Source organism: Gopherus evgoodei, chromosome 6 (genome assembly GCF_007399415.2).
Source record: "Gopherus evgoodei ecotype Sinaloan lineage chromosome 6, rGopEvg1_v1.p, whole genome shotgun sequence".
In the NCBI taxonomy this organism is placed as follows: domain Eukaryota; kingdom Metazoa; phylum Chordata; order Testudines; family Testudinidae; genus Gopherus; species Gopherus evgoodei.
In genome coordinates this window covers 135,648,002-135,667,052 of record NC_044327.1, presented here as the reverse complement: position 1 = coordinate 135,667,052, position 19,051 = coordinate 135,648,002, and the positions used below count along the sequence as shown (strand labels likewise).

The 19,051-nt window shown below is 45.2% G+C and overlaps 1 protein-coding gene across 4 annotated transcripts in view; it reads right to left on the bottom strand.

The window, feature by feature from the left end:
• Positions 1–18,812, bottom strand: part of LOC115653584 (phospholipid-transporting ATPase FetA-like) — a 124,614-nt gene extending 105,802 nt beyond the window's left edge. For all 4 annotated transcript variants that reach the window (XM_030567032.1, XM_030567033.1, XM_030567036.1 and 1 more), the window contains exons 1-2: positions 18,154–18,812; positions 9,030–9,108 (exon numbers count right to left, since the gene is read on the bottom strand). In XM_030567032.1, coding sequence (XP_030422892.1) covers positions 9,030–9,072 — 43 coding nt within the window. In that variant the 5' untranslated portion in view covers positions 9,073–9,108; positions 18,154–18,812. The remainder of the gene's footprint in view (positions 1–9,029; positions 9,109–18,153) is intronic.
• Positions 18,813–19,051: the final 239 nt, after the last annotated feature.

Below are 19,051 nucleotides of genomic sequence, written 5' to 3'. Positions count from 1 at the left end.
CCCGGGGGCAGGAGGGATGAGGGCCCCTCTCACCATGGGACAGGATGTGGGTTACAAGCCCCATTCTGTTCTTTTCCAGGGCCCTGTCACCAGAGCTCCCAGAGCGGGGTGGAGACTGGCACGTTCTCCTCTCATGGGCAGGGAGGTCAGTACCCCGCTCACTGTGCCGTGGGCCAGTCAGTGGGCCACATGCCTGCCTGCCAATAACCCAGAGAACATTAAGGCAGAAAACACTCACCCTCAGGGCTTTATGATGATTCATTGATTCATAGACTCCAGGACTGGAAGGGACCTTGAGAGGTCATCGAGTCCAGTCCCCAGCCCTCATGGCAGGACCAAATACTGTCTAGACCATCCCTGATAGACATTTATCTAACCTACTCTTAAATAGCTCCAGAGATGGAGATTCCACAACTTCCCTAGGCAATTTATTCCAGTGTTTAACTACCCTGACAGTTAGGAACTTTTTCCTAATGTCCAACCTAAATCTCCCTTGCTGCAGTTTAAGCCCATTGCTTCTTGTTCTAGCATTAGAGGCTAAGGTGAACAAGTTTTCTCCCTCCTCCTGATGACACCCTTTTAGATACCTGAAAACTGCTATCACGTCCCCTCTCAGTCTTCTCTTTTCCAAACTAAATAAACCCAATTCTTTCAGCCTTCCTTCATAGGTCATGTTCTCAAGACCTTTAATCATTCTTCTTGCTCTTCTCTGGACCCTCTCCAATTTCTCCACATCTTTCTTGAAATGCGGTGCCCAGAACTGGACACAATACTCCAGTTGAGGACTAACCAGTGCAGAGTAGAGCGGAAGAATGACTTCTCATGTCTTGCTTACAACACACCTGTTAATGCATCCCAGAATCACGTTTGCTTTTTTTTGCAACAGTATCACACTGTTGACTCATATTTAGCTTGTGGTGCACTATGACCCCTAGATCCCTTTCTGCCGTACTCCTTCCTAGACAGTCTCTTCCCATTCTGTATGTTTGAAACTGATTGTTCCTTCCTAAGTGGAGCACTTTGCATTTGTCTTTATTAAACTTCATCCTGTTTACCTCAGACCATTTCTTCAATTTGGCCAGATCATTTTGAATTATGACCCTGTCCTCCAAAGCAGTTGCAATCCCTCCCAGTTTGGTATCATCTGCAAACTTAATAAGCATACTTTCTATGCCAACATCTAAGTCGTTGATGAAGATATTGAACAGAGCCGGTCCCAAAACAGACCCCTGCGGAACCCCACTTGTTATACCTTTCCAGCAGGATTGGGAGCCATTAATAACTACTCTCTGACTATGGTTATCCAGCCAGTTATGCACCCCCCTTATAGTAGCCCCATCTAAATTGTATTTGCCTACTTTATCAATAAGGATATCAGGCGAGACCGAATCAAATGCCTTACTAAAGTCTAGGTATACCACATCCACCGCTTCTCCCTTATCCACAAGACTCGTTATCCTATCAAAGAAAGCAATCAATTGGTTTGACACGATTTGTTCTTTACAAATCCATGCTGGCTATTCCCTATCACCTTACCACCTTCTAAGTGTTTGCAGATGATTTCTTTAATTACTTGCTCCATTATCTTCCATGGCACAGAAGTTAAACTAACTGGTCTGTAGTTTCCTGGGTTGTTTTTATTTCCCTTTTTATAGATGGGCACTATATTTGCCCTTTTCCAGTCTTCTGGAATCTCTCCCGTCTCCCATGACTTTCCAGAGATAATAGCTAGAGGCTCAAATACCTCCTCTATTAACTCCTTGAGTATTCTAGGATGCATTTCATCAGGCCCTGGTGACTTGCAGGCATCTAACTTTTCTAAGTGATTTTTAACTTGTTCTTTTTTATTTTAACTTCTAAATCTACCCCCTTCCCATACACATTCACTATGTTAGGCATTCCTTCAGACTTCTCAGTGAAGACCGAAACAAAGAAGTCATTGAGCATCTCTGCCATTTCCAAGTTTCCTGTTACTGTTTCTCCCTCCTCACTGAGCAGTGGGCCTACCCTGTCCTTGGTCAGGAAGGACAAAGGCTGAGTTAACATCGCTTTTCCCCAGCAACGGGGCCAGCTCTCTCCCTGCCCTGGTCCCTCCTTTCCTTTCTCTCCCGCCTCCCAGGCCCAGCCCTACTCTGAGAACCAGCAGGCGCCTCAAGCACCCTGCCTACCTCTTCAGAGTTGGCTCTATGTTCAGATATGGGGTTTGGGGCTACAGACTTTCCCCTCCCACCAGCTGTCTCCATATGTGCCAGTTCTTGCCTGCTGGGTCCTGGCTGAGACAGGCAGCTCAGACAGAGGGCTGACCTGGCGAGTAAGTTGTTCCTATCTCACCTTTTCCCAAGGCAGTGTCTGCTAGTGACCACAGCACGATCTATAAGACATTGGCCACACACAAGGTGACTAACCTTGTAGGAATGATCAGTGTCCCACGAGTCAGCTAAGAAGTATTCCCTGTAACACAACTTGTGCTTAGCTCATATGGGGAGTATTACACTTATTTCCCTGACACTGATTAATCAAGGCCAAATTCTGTTCTCATTTACATCATTAACTCTGGAATAACTCTCTGGGTATCAGTACAGTCAGGCCAGATTTACACTGGTGTCACGGAGACCATGACTTCACCATTGTTTTCTTCCATTCTCTGTGAGAGTTCAGGATCCCCCCCCCCCCCGAAGTATGGTTGGCTGCAGATCAGAAAAGCTCTGCATTTGCCTTCCATTGTAGCACTGCTGGTTGGTTTCTAATTAAGCATTGCATCTCACTGCTCTATCAGTATTGTCAAGTGCCAGCCACCCAGCAATACATTCTCCCCAGAGCTTTCCGTGCAACTGTTTGAAATAGTATCAAATGTAAAGACCATGTGTTAGAAAGGTTAGTTTTAAACCGTGCACACATACATCCCTCCTCTTGTTTGTATAAATAACCCCGAAGTACAAATTCTCATTCAGAGCATCTGCTTCAGTCTCTCATCTAGTTATCATTTAGCAGGACTGCAGTGACATGTAAAGAAAACTCCACTCAGTTTGCTTAGGCCATAGCTCATAAGGCACAGTACGCGTCTCACAAGGAAGAAACCATGAAATGGTTCTCATCCTAAAGGAATTAATCCAATTACACCAGTGTAACCTCTGAAGCAGTCCCCTTGCTGAGAACAGACACCATTTATGACAAGAGTCCAAGTGAGAGAGACTTTGAAAAAGTCTCCGTCCTCCATTGACATTGTGGTTCACTAATTCTACAGCTTTCTGACGAAATCCTATGGCCCACAGCTTACACTCCCAATGACATCGGGGGAGGTTTGCCGGCTTCAGAGCTGCAGGATTTGAATGTTAGGGCTAAATTCCATTCTCCTTTACATTTGTGTAATCTGGGGTAACTCTTCATTGTTACACGATGGCTCTGAGGTCAATACTTTAGCGAGATTCAAAGAGGGCCTGAACAGGTATACGGTTACCAACAATATAAAAGCTCATGCACTCTTTGGAAGGGATATCAGACATCATACTTCATGGCTAAAAGCCAGTCTCTAACTCTTAAGGATTAGGATGAAACCTTTGGGGGGGCAGATTATCCCATACATGTCTATTATGGGGTTACTTGCACCTTCCTCTCAACCAGCTAGTGTTGGCCCTGCTTGGAGACAGCACCCTGGACTAAGGGACCCCCAAGCCTGTTCTAATCCAGTACACCTGTATCCTATGTTCATTGACTTCAGTGGTGTTACACTGGTGATAGCAAAGAGGGAATCAGACCCATACTGCTTAAAAAGTCAATGCTCTGTTTAAACATTAGTTTTTCTACTGATGAAGCCATTATTCAAGCAGGATGAAAACCGGTCTCCACACTCTGGCCAGGGGCTCTCTTATTGTTAATCTCCAGCAAGAAGAGGCTCAAAAACCTCATTGGTGAGTCACAAAGAATTCATTCCTGACCAGAAGGTCCCTTTCCTTCTGACCCTCTAATGGGGAGGGGGGAAGACACGTTTGAAGTGGGAGGTGGCGGATGCAGTTTTCTGCTAGCCCCAGCAATAACCTTTAACATAGACATGGGGGTAAAAGTAAACATGCTTCATTCTCTTGAAAGTTTTAGTTTCACTCTTTATTTCCCATAAATTTGGTGAGAATCACTGGGCTGAACTGAGCATGAATCAAAACAGGAAGCTGTAAAGGAACAAATCCCATTCATTCTTAAGAGTTACACATTAACTTTCAGGAAGCTGTTAAACTTCTTCTGTAGTGTAAGGCCTAAATTTGGGAATAATATTTGCATCTACACCAAAGAGAAAAAAAGGAGAACTCAAGGAAGACAAGGCTGTTGAGGAGAAGCTAACAGAATTCTTTGCATTGGTCTTCACTGCAGAGGATTTGATGGAGATTCCCACACTCAAACTATTCTAGTTTGAGGCTACAAGACTAGAAAACTCCGTAATAATGGGGGATTTCAGCTATCCCCATATTGACTGGGAACATGTCACCTCAGGATGGGATACAGAGGTCAAATTTCTAGACACCATTAATGACAGCTTCTTGGAGCAGCTGGTCCTGGAACCCATAACGGAAGGGGCAATGGTTGATTTAGTCCTAAATGGAGCACAGGATCTGATCCAAGAGGTGATTATAGCTGAACCACTTGGTAATAGCAACAATAACATAATAAATTTAACATCCTTGGGGAGTGGGGGATACCAAAGAAACCCATTGCAGTAACATTTAACTTCAAAAAGGGGAACTACACAAAAATGAGGAGGCTACTTAAATGGAAATTAAAAGGAACAGTCATAAGAGTGAAATGCTGCAAGCTACATGGAAACTTTAAATATATCATAATGGAGACTCACACTAAATGTATACCCCAAATAAAAAAATATTAAGATGACCAAGAAATGCTACTTTGGCTAAACAACAGAGTGAGAGAGGCTATTAGAGGCAAAAAAATTCTGTTAAAAATTGGAAGTCAATTCCTATTGAGGAAAATAGAAAGGAACATAAACTCTGGCAAGTCAAGTGTAAAAGTGTAATCAGGCAGGCCAAAAAATAATTTGAAGAGCAACTAGCAAAAGACACCAAAACTAACAGCATTTTTAAGTACGTCTGGATGATGGAGGTACTAAAGGAGCACTCAAGGAAGTCAAGGCTGTTGCGGAGAAGCTAACAGAATTCTTTGCATTAGTCCTCACTGCAGACGGTGTGAGGGAGGTTCTCACACTCGAGCTCTTCTTTTTAGGTGACAGATCTGAGGAACTCTCCCAGATTGAAGGTATCAGAGGGGTAGCCGTGTTAGTCTGGATCTGTAAAAGCAGCAGAGTCCTGTGGCACCTTATAGACTAACAGACATATTGGAGCATGAGCTTTCATGGGTGAATACCCACTTCATTGGCTGCATCCCAGATTGAAGTGTCATTTGAGGAGATTTTGGAACAAATTGATAAATTAAACAGTAATAAGTCACCAGGCCCAGATGGTATCACCCAAGAGTTCTGAAGGAACTCATATGAAATTTCAGAAGGACTAACTGTGGTATACAATATATTCTTTAATCAGCCTTTGTACCAGATGACTGGTGGATAGCTAATGTAACACTGGTTTTTAAAGATGCCTCCAGAGGCAATTCTGGAAACTACAGGCCGGTAAGTCTAACTTCAGTAGTAAAGAACAGAATGATCGGAGTCATAGATGAACACAATTTGTTGGGGAAGAATCAACATAGCTTCTGTAAAGGGAAATCATGCCTCAGCAATCTCAGTTATTTGAGGGAGTCAACAAGCATGTGGACAAGGGTGATCCAGTGGATATAGTGTACTTGGACTTTGAGAAAACCTTTGACAAGGTCCCTCACCAAAGGCTCTTAAGCAAAGGAAGCTGTCATGGGATAAGAAGGAAGGTCCTCTCATGGATCAGTAACTGGTTAAAGATAGGAAACAAAGGATAGGAGTAAATAGTCAGTTTTCACAGTAAAGAGGGGTAAATAATGGGGTACTCCAAGGATCTGTACTGGGACCAGAGCTGTTCAACATATTCATAAATGATCTGGAAAAAGGAATAAAACAGTGAGGTGGTAAAATTTACGAACAATATAAAATTATTCAAGTTACCTTCAAATCGTACAGTGAAGTGTTACAAAGCGATTTCGGTGACGGCAATAAAATGGCAGATGAAATTCAGTGTCGATGAGTGAAAAGTAATGCACTTTGGAAAACATAATTCCAACTGTACAAACAAAATGATGGCATCTAAATTATCTGTTACAACTCAAGAAAGATCTTGAAGTCATCATGGTTAGGTCTCTAAAAACATCTGTTCAATGTGTAGCAACAGTCAAAAAGCCTAACAGAATGTTAGGAATCATTAGAAAAGGGATAGATAATAAGACAGAAAATATCATAGTGACACTATATAAATCCATGCTACGCCCACATCCTGAATACTGCGTGCCGTTCCAGTTGCCGCATCTCAGAAAAGAGAAAAAATATAGAGAAGGACAGCAAAAATGATTAGGGGTATGGAACTACTTCCAAATGAAGAAAGATTAAAAAGTCTGGGACTGTTCAGTTTAGAAAAGAGGCGACTATGGGGGGTATATGACAGAGGCCTGTAAAATCATGACTGTTGTGGAGAAAGTGAATAGAGAAGTGTTATTTACCCATTCACATAACACACAAACCAGTATCGGAGGGGTCACCGTGTTAGTCTGGATCTGTAAAAGCAGCAGAGTCCTGTGGCACCTTATAGACTAACAGACGTATTGGAGCATGAGCTTTCGTGAGTGAATACCCATATGCATCCGACAAAGTGGGTATTCACCCACGAAAGCTCATGCTCTGATACATCTGTTAGTCTATAAGGTGCCACAGGACTCTTTGCTGCTTTTACAAACCAGGAGTCACTCAATTAAATTAATAGGCAGTAGTTTTAAAACAAACATAAGAAAGTTATTCTTCACACAATGCGCAGTGAACCACTAGAATTCATTGCCAAGGGATGTTGTGAAGGCCAAAAGCATAAATGAGTACAAAAAGTTCCTGGAGGACAGGTCCATCAATGGCTATTAGCCAAGATGGTCAGAGGAACAACCCCATGCTCTAGATGTCCCTGAATCTCACACTGCCAGAAGCTGGGACTGGATGACAGAGGATTAATCGCTCAATAATTACCCTGCTCAGCTCATTCCCTCTGAAGCATCTAGCATTGGCCACTGTTGGCAGACAGGATACTGTGCTAGATGGATCATTGGTCTGGCCCAGTATGGCCGTTCTTATATTCTTATACCCCTTCAGACAGAGAGAAACAAACAGAACCCCTGGAAAGGCAAGGGAAAATGTCTCCGGTCTCTCTCAACACAATCTCGTGGCAGAGAGCGAGGTATTCACCTAGGATCTATGGTGTGGAATGAGGAAACATTATGCCTGACGTAAAGCGCTCAGTCTAATCAAGACTAAAGGCACCTGAGTGAAAGTAGCACACATCGAGGGCAGGTCTATATTTCAAATGCTGCAGTGGTGCAGCTGCCCCAGTTCCGCTGCAGCACTTCAGTGAAGAGGCTATTATGTCGGCAGGAGAGCGTCTCCTATCAACGTAGTGAATCCACTTCCCCACGAGGTAGTGGCTCTGTCGATGTGAGAAGCCCTCCCATTGGCGTAGCACTGTCTCTACCAGGGATTAGGTCAGTACAACGGCGTCACTTAGGGGGGTGGATTTTTCACATCCCAGAGCGATGTTTATAGTATAGACCTGGCCCCAGGGATTACAAGATGTGTGAACTTAACACTTTCTCATACCTTTGCTGCTGCTCTCCTCTCTGACCTGCCTCAGTATGTGAGGTGGATTCCCTTAGACTCAGTGGGCCGAGCTGGAAGGAGGTGTGCAAAGTGGGGACGTTACATGTCCGGGGGTCGAAGTTGGTGCAATGACCCTGGCCAAGGGTCTGACAGAAGGTGCAAGTGACACTCATGTGACTTGCTTCTGAACACGGCAAGGCATTTTGATTTCCCCCTCAGGTTCTTCCTTACACACTTCTTAATTTAAAAAGCATGTTGGTGGTTCCCATCCTCTGCTCCCACTAAAACACTTGTGGGAAAGAAGAAAAGGCCACAGGACACTACAAGGGACCAGACTGTCCAAGCTCCTGCCAGAGAGTGACTTGTAGCCTCGTGGACCTAAAGAGAGCAGGGCCTCTTCGCCCTCAGAGCCCAAAAGTCAGCAGGCAGAGTCTCTGGATCCCAGGGCCTTTATGTAAGGCGCCAACCTCCACTGCAGCATTGCTTAGCTGATGCCAGTCCTCTCCCAGAAGAGCTGCCATTGGCCTCCCTGCTGCTATTCCCCAGCCACAACCGTAGTTGCAGGTGCAAATGGACGTTCATGCTGCTCCAAGCAGCATCCACTTCTGCATGGATTTCCAAGGGAAACTCCATGGGGTCTTGAGAAGATCATGTTGGGCAGACTGGCTGCTTCCTAGCTCCACTCCCTCTCGTCCCAGGCTCTGACTTGGAATCCCAGGGAGATCAGGGTTTGAAGAGTCTGCTGCACTTAGCACTCCTCTGCTTTGTAGCTTTCGGATTGCTGCCTCCCCATGTCACTCTCTCTGCTCCTCTCCCTACCTCCTAGCAGGGAGGAGTATCTGGGTCATTGCCACTAATTCCACATCATCATCAAAAAGCTGCAATCAAGCCTTCACCTTCATTTGCCAGCAGCATGTTTTGTCAGCTGTTGGAGGCTGCAGGGCCACAGGGCTGTGTGCACAAGGAGACAAGCCCAAGATTTTCCAAACCCAGCCATTCCTGGGGTATAGCTCAAGCTTCACGGTTCTGTTTCAACATTATCTTGTTTACCAGGACTCAGTTTACAGCACCTCCTTGGGGGAGATCCCAGTGCTGGGCAAGTAAACAGAATGTGGCTGTACCTAGACATCCTGGCCAACTCCACAGGTGTCAGATGTGCTCCCAAGCATTGATGTAGGAGTCAGAGACTGGGTACTGTGTGTACAGTCTGTGGATTGCCACAGACAAGGGAATCTGCCTGGCTCTGCCTTACCTTTCAATTTCTTCTTTCCAAACTTGAATCCAGAGAGCGGCATCCCAAGAGTTTCTTTCAGTGCAATTCCATGGAATTTCTGGGGAAGAGAAGATAATCTTATTTACAATGAGGATTCCTGCCGCATAAAAAATAAAGATCTGCAGCCTTCAAATGGAAGAGGTTCAATTCCTAAACAATATGACCAATGGCTGCAGTTCTTCCCGTAGTGATTTTTAATTACACAATCATCTCAGGTTTTCCAGTCATCCTGCATAAACCCAGGTTACTTGACTGGGACATCTGGAGCTGCTCGGTTCTGATCCTGCACAGGGAATAGGTCAGGGGGGAGACAGGGTGCAAAGCACCTTCCTCCCTCATGCCACCCATACTCTCAGACATTGCCTTGGGGTGCACAGGTATGGCCTGAGGCTAGCACTCACAGTGACAGCTAGGGTTGCCAGTCATTACCACTGACCGGGCCATTAAAAGTCCAGTCAGCGGCACAACAGGGCTAAGTCAGGCTCCCTGCCTGCCCTGGCTCCATGCGGCTCCTGGTTGCAGCCGGCATGTCCTGGTGGCCCCTAGGCAGTGGTGGCCAGGGAGGCTCCGTGTGCGGCCTCTGTCCCGAGCGCTGGCTCCGCAGCTCCCATTGCAGTAACAGGGGAAGAATTAATCCACTATTAAAACTATTGCCAGGAACTGCAGCCAATGGGATCTGCGGGGGTGGCGCCTGTGGATGGGGGCAGTGTGCAGAACCACCTGGCCACATCTCCACCTATGGGCTGCAGGGACATGCCGGCCGCTTCCAGGAACCACCTGAAGTAAGTGTTGCCAGGAGTCCACCCCACCATACACTCCAACCCCCTTCTCCAGCCCAAAGACCCCTCCCACACTCCAACAAGTTTCCGTTCCTGTGTGCTTGATGGATTTTGCCATGATTGTTGTGAGGAATTGAGCCTTACCTGGCTAACAGGGCCAGCCGGGGAAGGTTGAGGTACTCCCCAGGTTGTTATTAAAACAAGTTTTCTGGATAACAGCAACGAGGCAATGCCAACAAGCTCTCATGCTTTAGTGGGAAATGATCCCTCAAAATACAGCCACTGAGAACAAAGCCACAGACTGTCACTGAAATACAGAGTCCCAGCACAAAGCCACAGACAACCAGTGTCTTTGCTGCAAGGGTCAGCATATTCGGCCAGGGGATAATGTCCATTACTATCAGTTCTCATGCATTTCTTCATTTTCAGCCCCCCCCACCCCATTCCACATGTTCAGGGTTTCTCTTTCATTTGTAGTAAGAGCTGACGTAGACAACAGGAATGAGCCAATACCCTTCATACCCTAGTACTTTTTTCAGTATCTCTGAGTGAGTTCTGCAGCTCATATCCCAGCACAGCACTAATTTCTGCCGAGCCTGATATGGAGAAGCCTTGGCATTCAGTTAGTTCTGATTAAGTACCATTCTCTCTATATGCTTTGCCACTCTGAGGTTGACTCACTCCCTGATCAGATGCCTAGCATGAAGTGAAGGCCTTGAGATACAAACACCCATCCTTGCAGTTCAGTATCCTGATGCCAGAACTGCTCATGAAGGACACTCTAATGGGGTGACCTCAGAGAAGCTTCTAAATGTAGAAAGCATGCCCCAAATTCTCCACATCCAGCCCTGGCTCAGGTTTTCCATACAGCTCTCTGGACTGTAGAGAAATCTAACCAGTACAGTATTTAATACAAGAAATAATGTCAAATTCATAACACAAACTGTTAAATAAGAAAATACAAACATCTGGTTGAAACAACCTCCAGAAATAAATTCCATGTGAAAGGCCCTGACCCATCTCTGGTGGGTGGGGATGTGTGTGTAACTTAAACAGGGAGAAGCCAGCTCTCATTTGAGATTAATTCTACCACCAGTTAGCCATCCAAACCTACGTGTGCTGCAGTGAAGACACCTGAGAGGACAGGGACATCAGACTGTATATATTTTCTCCCTCTACTAAGAACTGAATAAAATGTATATGGCCCAAATGCCGCTCTGGTGTAGCTTCACTGGAGTTGTGCCGAGAATTAATTTGGTCTCCTCTCCCCTCCTGGAATTAGAGATAAACAGAAACAAATCCCCCAGATCCCTGGAGAAGTTTTGATCTGAATCCAAAACTTTCTGGGCAGATCCTCTCTGCCCAAAATGCTAATGCAAAGTTGCTCCTGAGTAACTGTAACTCATTAAGCCTGGAACATAAAAAAAAACCCACAGCAGTTAACACTTCTTCCATCCTCCCAACTTCCATACAGCATCGGCATCACACACAGAATTAGGATGCTCTATTGCTCACCATACCAAGCTCAGTCACTGATTTAGCAGAGTCTGCATCCTGAGGGGTGGTGGGTTTTGTTTAATAGTGGATTAATTCTTCCCCTGTTACTGCAAAGAGGCTTTAGCATGGCATTCTGCGCACAGTCTAGCTGGGGCTCATTCAGCTCCCCCCGAAAAAAGGAGTTCCACAGTCAAAGACCATTGACGCTGCCTCTGCCTGTCTCACTGTGGATATTGCTTCAGCATCCACGAGAGCAGCGGCCTTGGTGGGGAGAGGGAGTGCCTGTGAACCAGGTCCAAGCCTTCAAAAATCTTAAAGGTAAGAGCCAGAATCTAGACCTAAGGTTCTCACAAGAAAATTTTTGGTGGCCTCAGAGTGCGGCCACCAACTCTCACTGGTGGTCACTCTGACAATTTTTCCTAAAATACTTAATTAACTTTAGGAAAAACAAATAAATATGCACATATCCATGTTCAAATCGTAATTTTCATTGTAATCATGTAGGGTTTTTTTGTAGACTCAATAATAAAAATAATGTACAGTTGCCTCAATTCTTTACTGGATCTAAACAGAACAAAAACAAAAGAAGGTTCTGTGTCTTTTTTGCTGTTGTTTCGTTTGCTTTTTTGGCTGCTTTAATTTTAGACTTGCTAACTAGTAGGTCTGCTGCTGTGAAAACTGATATTTGTAGTTTGTTAATATCACTTGTCATGGCAGACTTGTTAGCTAGCTGGGAGGCTGTGAAAATGATTAACAAACGTACAAATATCGCTTTTCACAACAGACTTACTCAGCCCTAGAATCATAGAATCTCAGGGTTGGGAGGGACCTCAGGAGGTGTCTAGTCCAACCCCCTGCTCAAAGCAGGACCAACCCCAACTAAATCATCCCAGGAGGACCCTGGCCAGCTGGGGGACAAATTAAGCCCTGGATGGAGAGGTGGGTAGGGAGGCCGGGGGTGGGAGGGTGGCGAACCTGGGGCCAGAACCCAAAGACCTGTGGTCAGAGCCCGAAACCCCATAGCCTGGGAAGGTGGCTGCCTGTTCTTCTGGCATTTGTGGCTCCAGAGGGGGACAGGGCCCAACCCCTGCTGGCAGCCCCAGGGGAAGGGCCACTGCTGTGCCCCTCCTCCATCACTGCCCAGTAGGCTGTAGCCGCAAGAAAAGCCCCACATTTGGGAATCGCTGATCTAGACTCTTTCAGGAGTAAATGTACTCTCAGTGTTCTTAGCTGCCTAAGAGGCAAGCTGCCTTTTATCTTCAAAACCAGTTACCGTGAGATACAACAGTCTAATCTAAAGGCATGTCTCACCGGGGCTAATTCCTCGTTCAGGAAGGACAGAGTCTCCTGCAAACTGGATGCGGAAGAAGGCTCTTCTGCTCTCCTGCTGATAATAGCTCATCTTAATTAATTAGCCTCTTAGCGTTGGTATGGCAACTTCCATCTTTTCATGTTCTCTGTATGTGTATATATCTTCTTACTATACGTTCCATTCTATGCATCTAATGAAGCGGGCTGTAGCCCACAAAAGCTTATGTTCAAACAAATTTGTTAGTCTTTAAGGTGCCACAAGTGCTCCTGTTCTTTTTGTTCTCTGCATGTCAAAAGCGGCAATGAGTCCAATCAGCTCTGAAGACTTTGCACTACTCTCATGATCAGAGGGCAGATGTCCAGAATGGAGGCTGCGGTCAGTGTCTTGGCCAGCATCTCACACTGTAAATAGCCATGTGATATTTGAAATACAGAGCACGTGCCATTTGTGCACATGATCACTCTCCACAGCAATTGAGTCTCTGCATGTAATCGGATGGTTTTATTTGCATCCATCTGATGAAGAATCTATAAAACTTCCCAAACTTTAGAACAAAAATATCCTTCCATTAAAATACTAACTAGCTCACCAATAAATAGTTAGAGGGCTGAAAGGAGGCAAAGTGTGTAGCCAATGAGAGCCAGAGCAAGTTCATGGCAGCTGGTGGGATGTGCCAGCCAACTGACCTGAGAGAAGTAATGCTACACACCACGAGAAGAGGCCCTGAGCTTGGAACTCCCATCAGTATCAGCGGGGGTGGGAAGGATTGTGGAGATTTTGCAAGTATCAGAGGGGTAGCCATGTTAGTCTGGATCTGTAAAAGCAGCAAAGAATCCTGTGGCACCTTATAGACTAACAGACGTTTTGGAGCATGAGCTTTCGTGGGTGAATACCCACTTTGTCAGATGCATGTAGTGGAAATTTCCAGGGGCAGGTATATATATGCAGGCAAGCTAGAGATAATGAGGTAGTTCAATCAGGGAGGATGAGGCCTTGTTTTAGCAGTTGAGGTGTGAAAACCAAGGGAGGAGAAACTGGTTCTGTAACTGGCAAGCCATTCACAGTCTTTGTTTAATCCTGAGCTGATGGTGTCAAATTTGCAGATGAATTGAAGCTCAGCAGTTTCTCTTTGAAGTCTGGTCCTGAAGTTTTTTTGCTGCAGGATGGCCACCTTAAGATCTGCTATAGTGTGGCCAGGGAGGTTGAAGTGTTCTCCTACAGATTTTTGTATATTGCCATTCCTAATATCTGATTAATGTCCATTTATCCTTTTCCGTAGAGACTGTCCAGTTTAGCCGATGTACATAGCAGAGGGGCATTGCTAGCATATGATGGCGTATATTACATTGGTGGACGTGCAGGTGAATGAACCGGTGATGGTGTGGCTGATCTGGTTAGGTCCTGTGATGGTGTCGCTGGTGTAGATATGTGAGCAGAGTTGGCATCGAGGTTTGTTGCATGGATTGGTTCCTGAGCTAGAGTTACTATGGTGTGGTGTGCAGTTACTGGTGAGAATATGTTTCAGGTTGGCAGGTTGTCTGTGGGCGAGGACTGGCCTGCCACCCAAGGCCTGTGAAAGTGTGGGATCATTGTCCAGGATGGATTGTAGGTCCCTGATGATGCGTTGGAGAGGTTTTAGCTGGGGACTGTATGTGAAGGCCAGTGGAGTCCTGTTGTTTTCTTTCTTGGGTTTGTCTTGCAGTAGGAGGCTTCTGGGTACACGTCTGGCTCTGTTGATCTGTTTCCTTATTTCCTCATACGGGTATTGTAGTTTTGAGAATGCTTGGTGGAGATTTTGTAGGTGCTGGTCTCTGTCTGAGGGGTTAGAGCAGATGCAGCTGTACCTCAGTGCCTGGCTGTAGACAATGGATCATGTGATGTGCCTGGGATGGAAGCTGGAGGTATGAAGGTAGGCATAGCGGTCGGTAGGTTTTCGGTATAGGGTGGTGGTAATGTGGCCATCACTTATTTGCACCGTGGTGTCTAGGAAGTGGACCTCCCGTGTAGATTGGTCCAGGCTGAGGTTGATGGTGGGGTGGAAGCTGTTGAAATCGTGGTGGAATTTTTCCAGAGACTCCTTCCCATGGGTCCAGATGATGAAGATGTCATCAATGTAGCGTAGGTAGAGAAGGGGCGTGAGTGGACGAGAGCTGAGGAAGCGTTGTTCCAAGTCAGCCATAAAGATATTGGCATATTGTGGGGCCATGCGGGTGCCCATAGCTGTTCCACTGATCTGGAGATATATATTGTCATTAAATTTGAAATAGTTGTGTGTGAGGATAAAGACACAGAGCTCAGCAGCCAGTTGTGCTGTAGCATCATCAGGGATAGTGTTCCTGACAGCTTGTATTCCATCTGTGTGTGGGATGTTTGTGTAGAGAGCCTCTACCATCCATGGTGGCCAGGATGGTGTTTTCTGGAAGGTCACCAATGCATTGTAGTTTCCTCAGGAAATCAGTGGTGTCACGGAGATAGCTGGGAGTGCTGGTGGCATAGGGTCTGAGCAGAGAGTCCACATATCCAGACAGTCCTTCAGTGAGAGTGCCAATGCCCGAGATGATGGGGCGTCCAGGATTTCCGGGCCACACTATAGCAGATCTTAAGGTGGCCATCCTGCAGCAAAAAAACTTCAGGAGCAGACTTCAAAGAGAAACTGCTGAGCTTCAGTTCATCTGCAAATTTGACACCATCTGCTCAGGATTAAACAAAGACTGTGAATGGCTTGCCAATTACAGAACCAGTTTCTCCTCCCTTGGTTTTCACACCTCAACTGCTAAAACAAGGCCTCATCCTCCCTGATTGAACTACCTCATTATCTCTAGCTTGCCTGCATATACATACCTGCCCCTGGAAATTTCCACTACATGCATCTGACGAAATGGGTATTCACCCACGAAAGCTCATGCTCCAAAACACTGTTAGTCTATAAGGTGCCACAGGACTCTCTGAGATTTTGCAAGAAATTTTTGGAGTGAAATAGAATAGGCAAATTCCCAACTAATTTCTTTTAATTCTTTCCAAATTAGTTTACCCACCTATTCAGTGGGCACAATACTTGTCTATAGTTGCTGCAACTTAAAAAGACAACATTTACCAGCAGGTGTCACACACACAGTGGTCTCCAAGACACTGCACACTTTCCTGTGTTTAGGAGAGAAGAAACCTGTGTTGTTTAGACACCACTCCAGGGTAATGGTGGGCAGTGCTGACTTTGTAATGGTGCCGCTATAGTCAATGCTTATATATAGTGCTCCCTTTGCAGATGTGAAGTACTAAATAGTTCAGCCAAATTGTTAATATTGGTGCCCAGAGGTAAAGGGGGATTCGGTTCTCTGTCTTTGGGAACTGAAATTTTAAAATTTTGGCCTTCAAACAAAACAGTCTAGTCCCCCTCATTGCATTGTGTGAGCACCTCACAACCCTGATGTACATATACTCACAGAACGTCCCTAACGTAAGGCAGAGTTGTTCTTACCATTTTGCAGATGGGGAACTAAGGTACCAAGAGACAAAGTGACTTGCCTACAATCACACAGGAAGCTTGTGGCAAAACAGAATTAAACTCAGGCCTTCTGAGCCTCAGGCTAGCAACCCAACCACTGGACCTCCCTTGCTGCCTTGGGCTGAGGCTGGGTTTGACTGATTTCAGCCTGGAATAAGTTCTAGGAAACCTAGGTGATGAATTCTGCAAATGGGACTCATGCTGGAAGTAGTGACCCAACCTGTACTCTAGTAGCACCGACTGACAAGTTGAAATATTTCCTAGAAGCCCAATAGGTTTTCTTTTGGATCAAAAATAGGGCAACCAGAGAGCTCTGCTGAGGCTCTGAGCCGAGCCAGCCCTTCAGTGATCACATTCTGAAGAGCTCTTCAAAAGCTGAAGGTTTTCACTGGTCCCCTCTGGCTTTGGAGTCTTTGTGATCATCCAGTCTGACCTCCTGCATGGCACTGACTTCCTGTGTCAAACGGGATCATATGACTGTCCTCCATTAATTTCTGTTGGAACTAGAGCAGAGCTTTTAGAAAAACATCCTATCTGGTTTTTTAAATGGTCAGTGATGGAGATTTGTTCTTTGGGTTAATGACTCCCCTGTTAAAAATGTTACACATTTCCAGTCAGAATTTGTCTAGCTTCAGTTTCTAGTCATTGGATTATGTTAGACCTTCCTCTGCTGGACTGAAGAGCCCTTTATCAAATATCTGTTCTCCATGCAGGTACCTATAGACTAATCAAGTCACCCCATAACCTTCTCTTTGTTAAGATAAATAGATTGAGCTCCTTGAGTCTATCACTATAAGGCAGGTTTTCTAATTCTTTACTCATTCTCATGGCTCTTCTCTGAACCTTCTCCAGTTTATCAACCTTCTTCTTCAATTGTGGGCACCAGAACGGGGCAAAGTCTTCCAGCAGTGGTTACACCAGTGCCAAATACAAGGTAATGTAACATCTCTACTCCCAGACAACATTCCTCTGTTTATACATCCCAGGATCACGTTAGCCCTTTAGGCCACAGCGTTGCCCTGTAGCTCATTTTCAGCTGATTATCCACCATGACTCACAAATCTTTTTAGAGTCACTGCTTCCCAGGAAAGAGTCCCCCATCCCATAAGTATGGGCTGCTTTCTTTGCTTCTAATGTATAACTTTACCTTTGGCAGTATTAAAATGCATATTGTTTGCTTGCGCCCAGCTTACCAAGTGATCCAGATCGTTCTGTATCAGTGACCTGTCCTCATTACTAACCATTCCCCAATCTTTGTCTCATCTGCAAGCTTTACCAGAAATAATTGTAAGTTTTATTCCAAGTTTTTGATAAAATGTTAAATAGCGCAGGGCCAAGAACCGATCCCTGAGGGAGACTACTAGAAAAGCACCCATTTGATGATGATTCCCCATCTATAATTATATTTTGAGACCTGCCAGTTAGCCATTTTTTAATCCATTGAACGTGTACTATGTTCATTTTGTATCGTTCTATTTTTTATCATCAAAATGTCATGCTAGGAAACTCATAAAACTGTGTCCATATGAAAAGACTCAGAGCCCTACAATGTGCCAAGATAATTGCTGGAAAAGAGATTCAGTCAGTTATCTGTCACGGTTTGAAGTAATGATCCAGTATCAGCCATCAGCTTCCATATAAAATACTCCCTAAACTGACACATCTGGAAAGCAGTACTGATTTGCACTGGACACATTTGAGCAAGCTAGTGACGGTTTTCATATTACTTCGTAACAGCTGCGGAGAGAGATTTTTGCAGAAAGAAAAGCAAACTGCACTTTCCTCACTGTGAAACAATTCAAATAGCAGAGTTTCCCCCAATAGTCTGTGTTTAAAAGCATGCGGAGTTCAGCTGGCTCCACCCAGCAATTGTGCCAGTTTAGTCATTAACTCCCCCCAGACCGACGCATTTTGGTCAGACTTTACAAAAGCTTCCATGTCTAAAAATGCAAACTTTCTACAACTGAAGCTGACTGAAAAACAAACAAGGCAAAAGAAAGCATTAAATCTTACCCTTGAAGGCTTTTAAAAGTCACAGCAACAGTTACTGCCCTCCATAGCACTCGAATACACTCCTCTCTTCTCATTTATATGCTGCTTTATCCTCTCTCCAGATCAACAAACTCCTGTGGTTATTGCACACGCAGGATGTGCATCTAGGAAAGCAAAGTTGCTCTAAAGTGAGAAACAAGTACGATAGGGTTTTTCTCCGGTGTTAAAACCCACTGCAGACTCGGTTTGTGTCGTGATGAACCGGTGACTAAATTTACTCTTCATTCCTTACTACTTACTTCAGTGACCGGCCTTGGCTACTTGCCAAATTCTTCTGTCTTTTTTCCCCTCCTGTTTCCTGTAGATAGGGAAAGTGGATTTGCTCCTTTAAAAAAATTAAAAAGGAAAATGCCAGTCACACCAAGCTGTGAAACACTCGGGCAGGAAGGCAAACTGCCCAGCCCAGGAATGTACAGCCTGGATTTTAGGGGCCACTGCCGCTCTTGCTACTTATCCCATGCTAGTGTGGAGGGTTTTAGAAAGGGAAACGAAAGGGCAGAGAAAAATCAAAAAGGGGGAAGCAAAAGGAGGAACTTGTGAGTGGATTGATCCATTTCTGAGCACCAGAGAGCCCGTCTGTTTTTATTCCAAATTCAGTTAGCTCTCTTTAGGTACAGAGGAGCTGCCATACCAGAATAAGACCGGGGTCCTTCTCATCCAGTTTGCTGTCTCCAACAGTTACTGGTAGCAGATGCTACAGAGGAAGGTGCAAGAAACCACACAGACTACGTCATAACCAAACCACAGGGTTTCCTCTTAGCTCCAAGACCACTAGTGGCTGGCTTTTGTCACAAAGCATGAGGGCTTATGCTCTTTATAAAACCTTATTCCAATTCCTTCTCTGGTCTCCGTGATACCC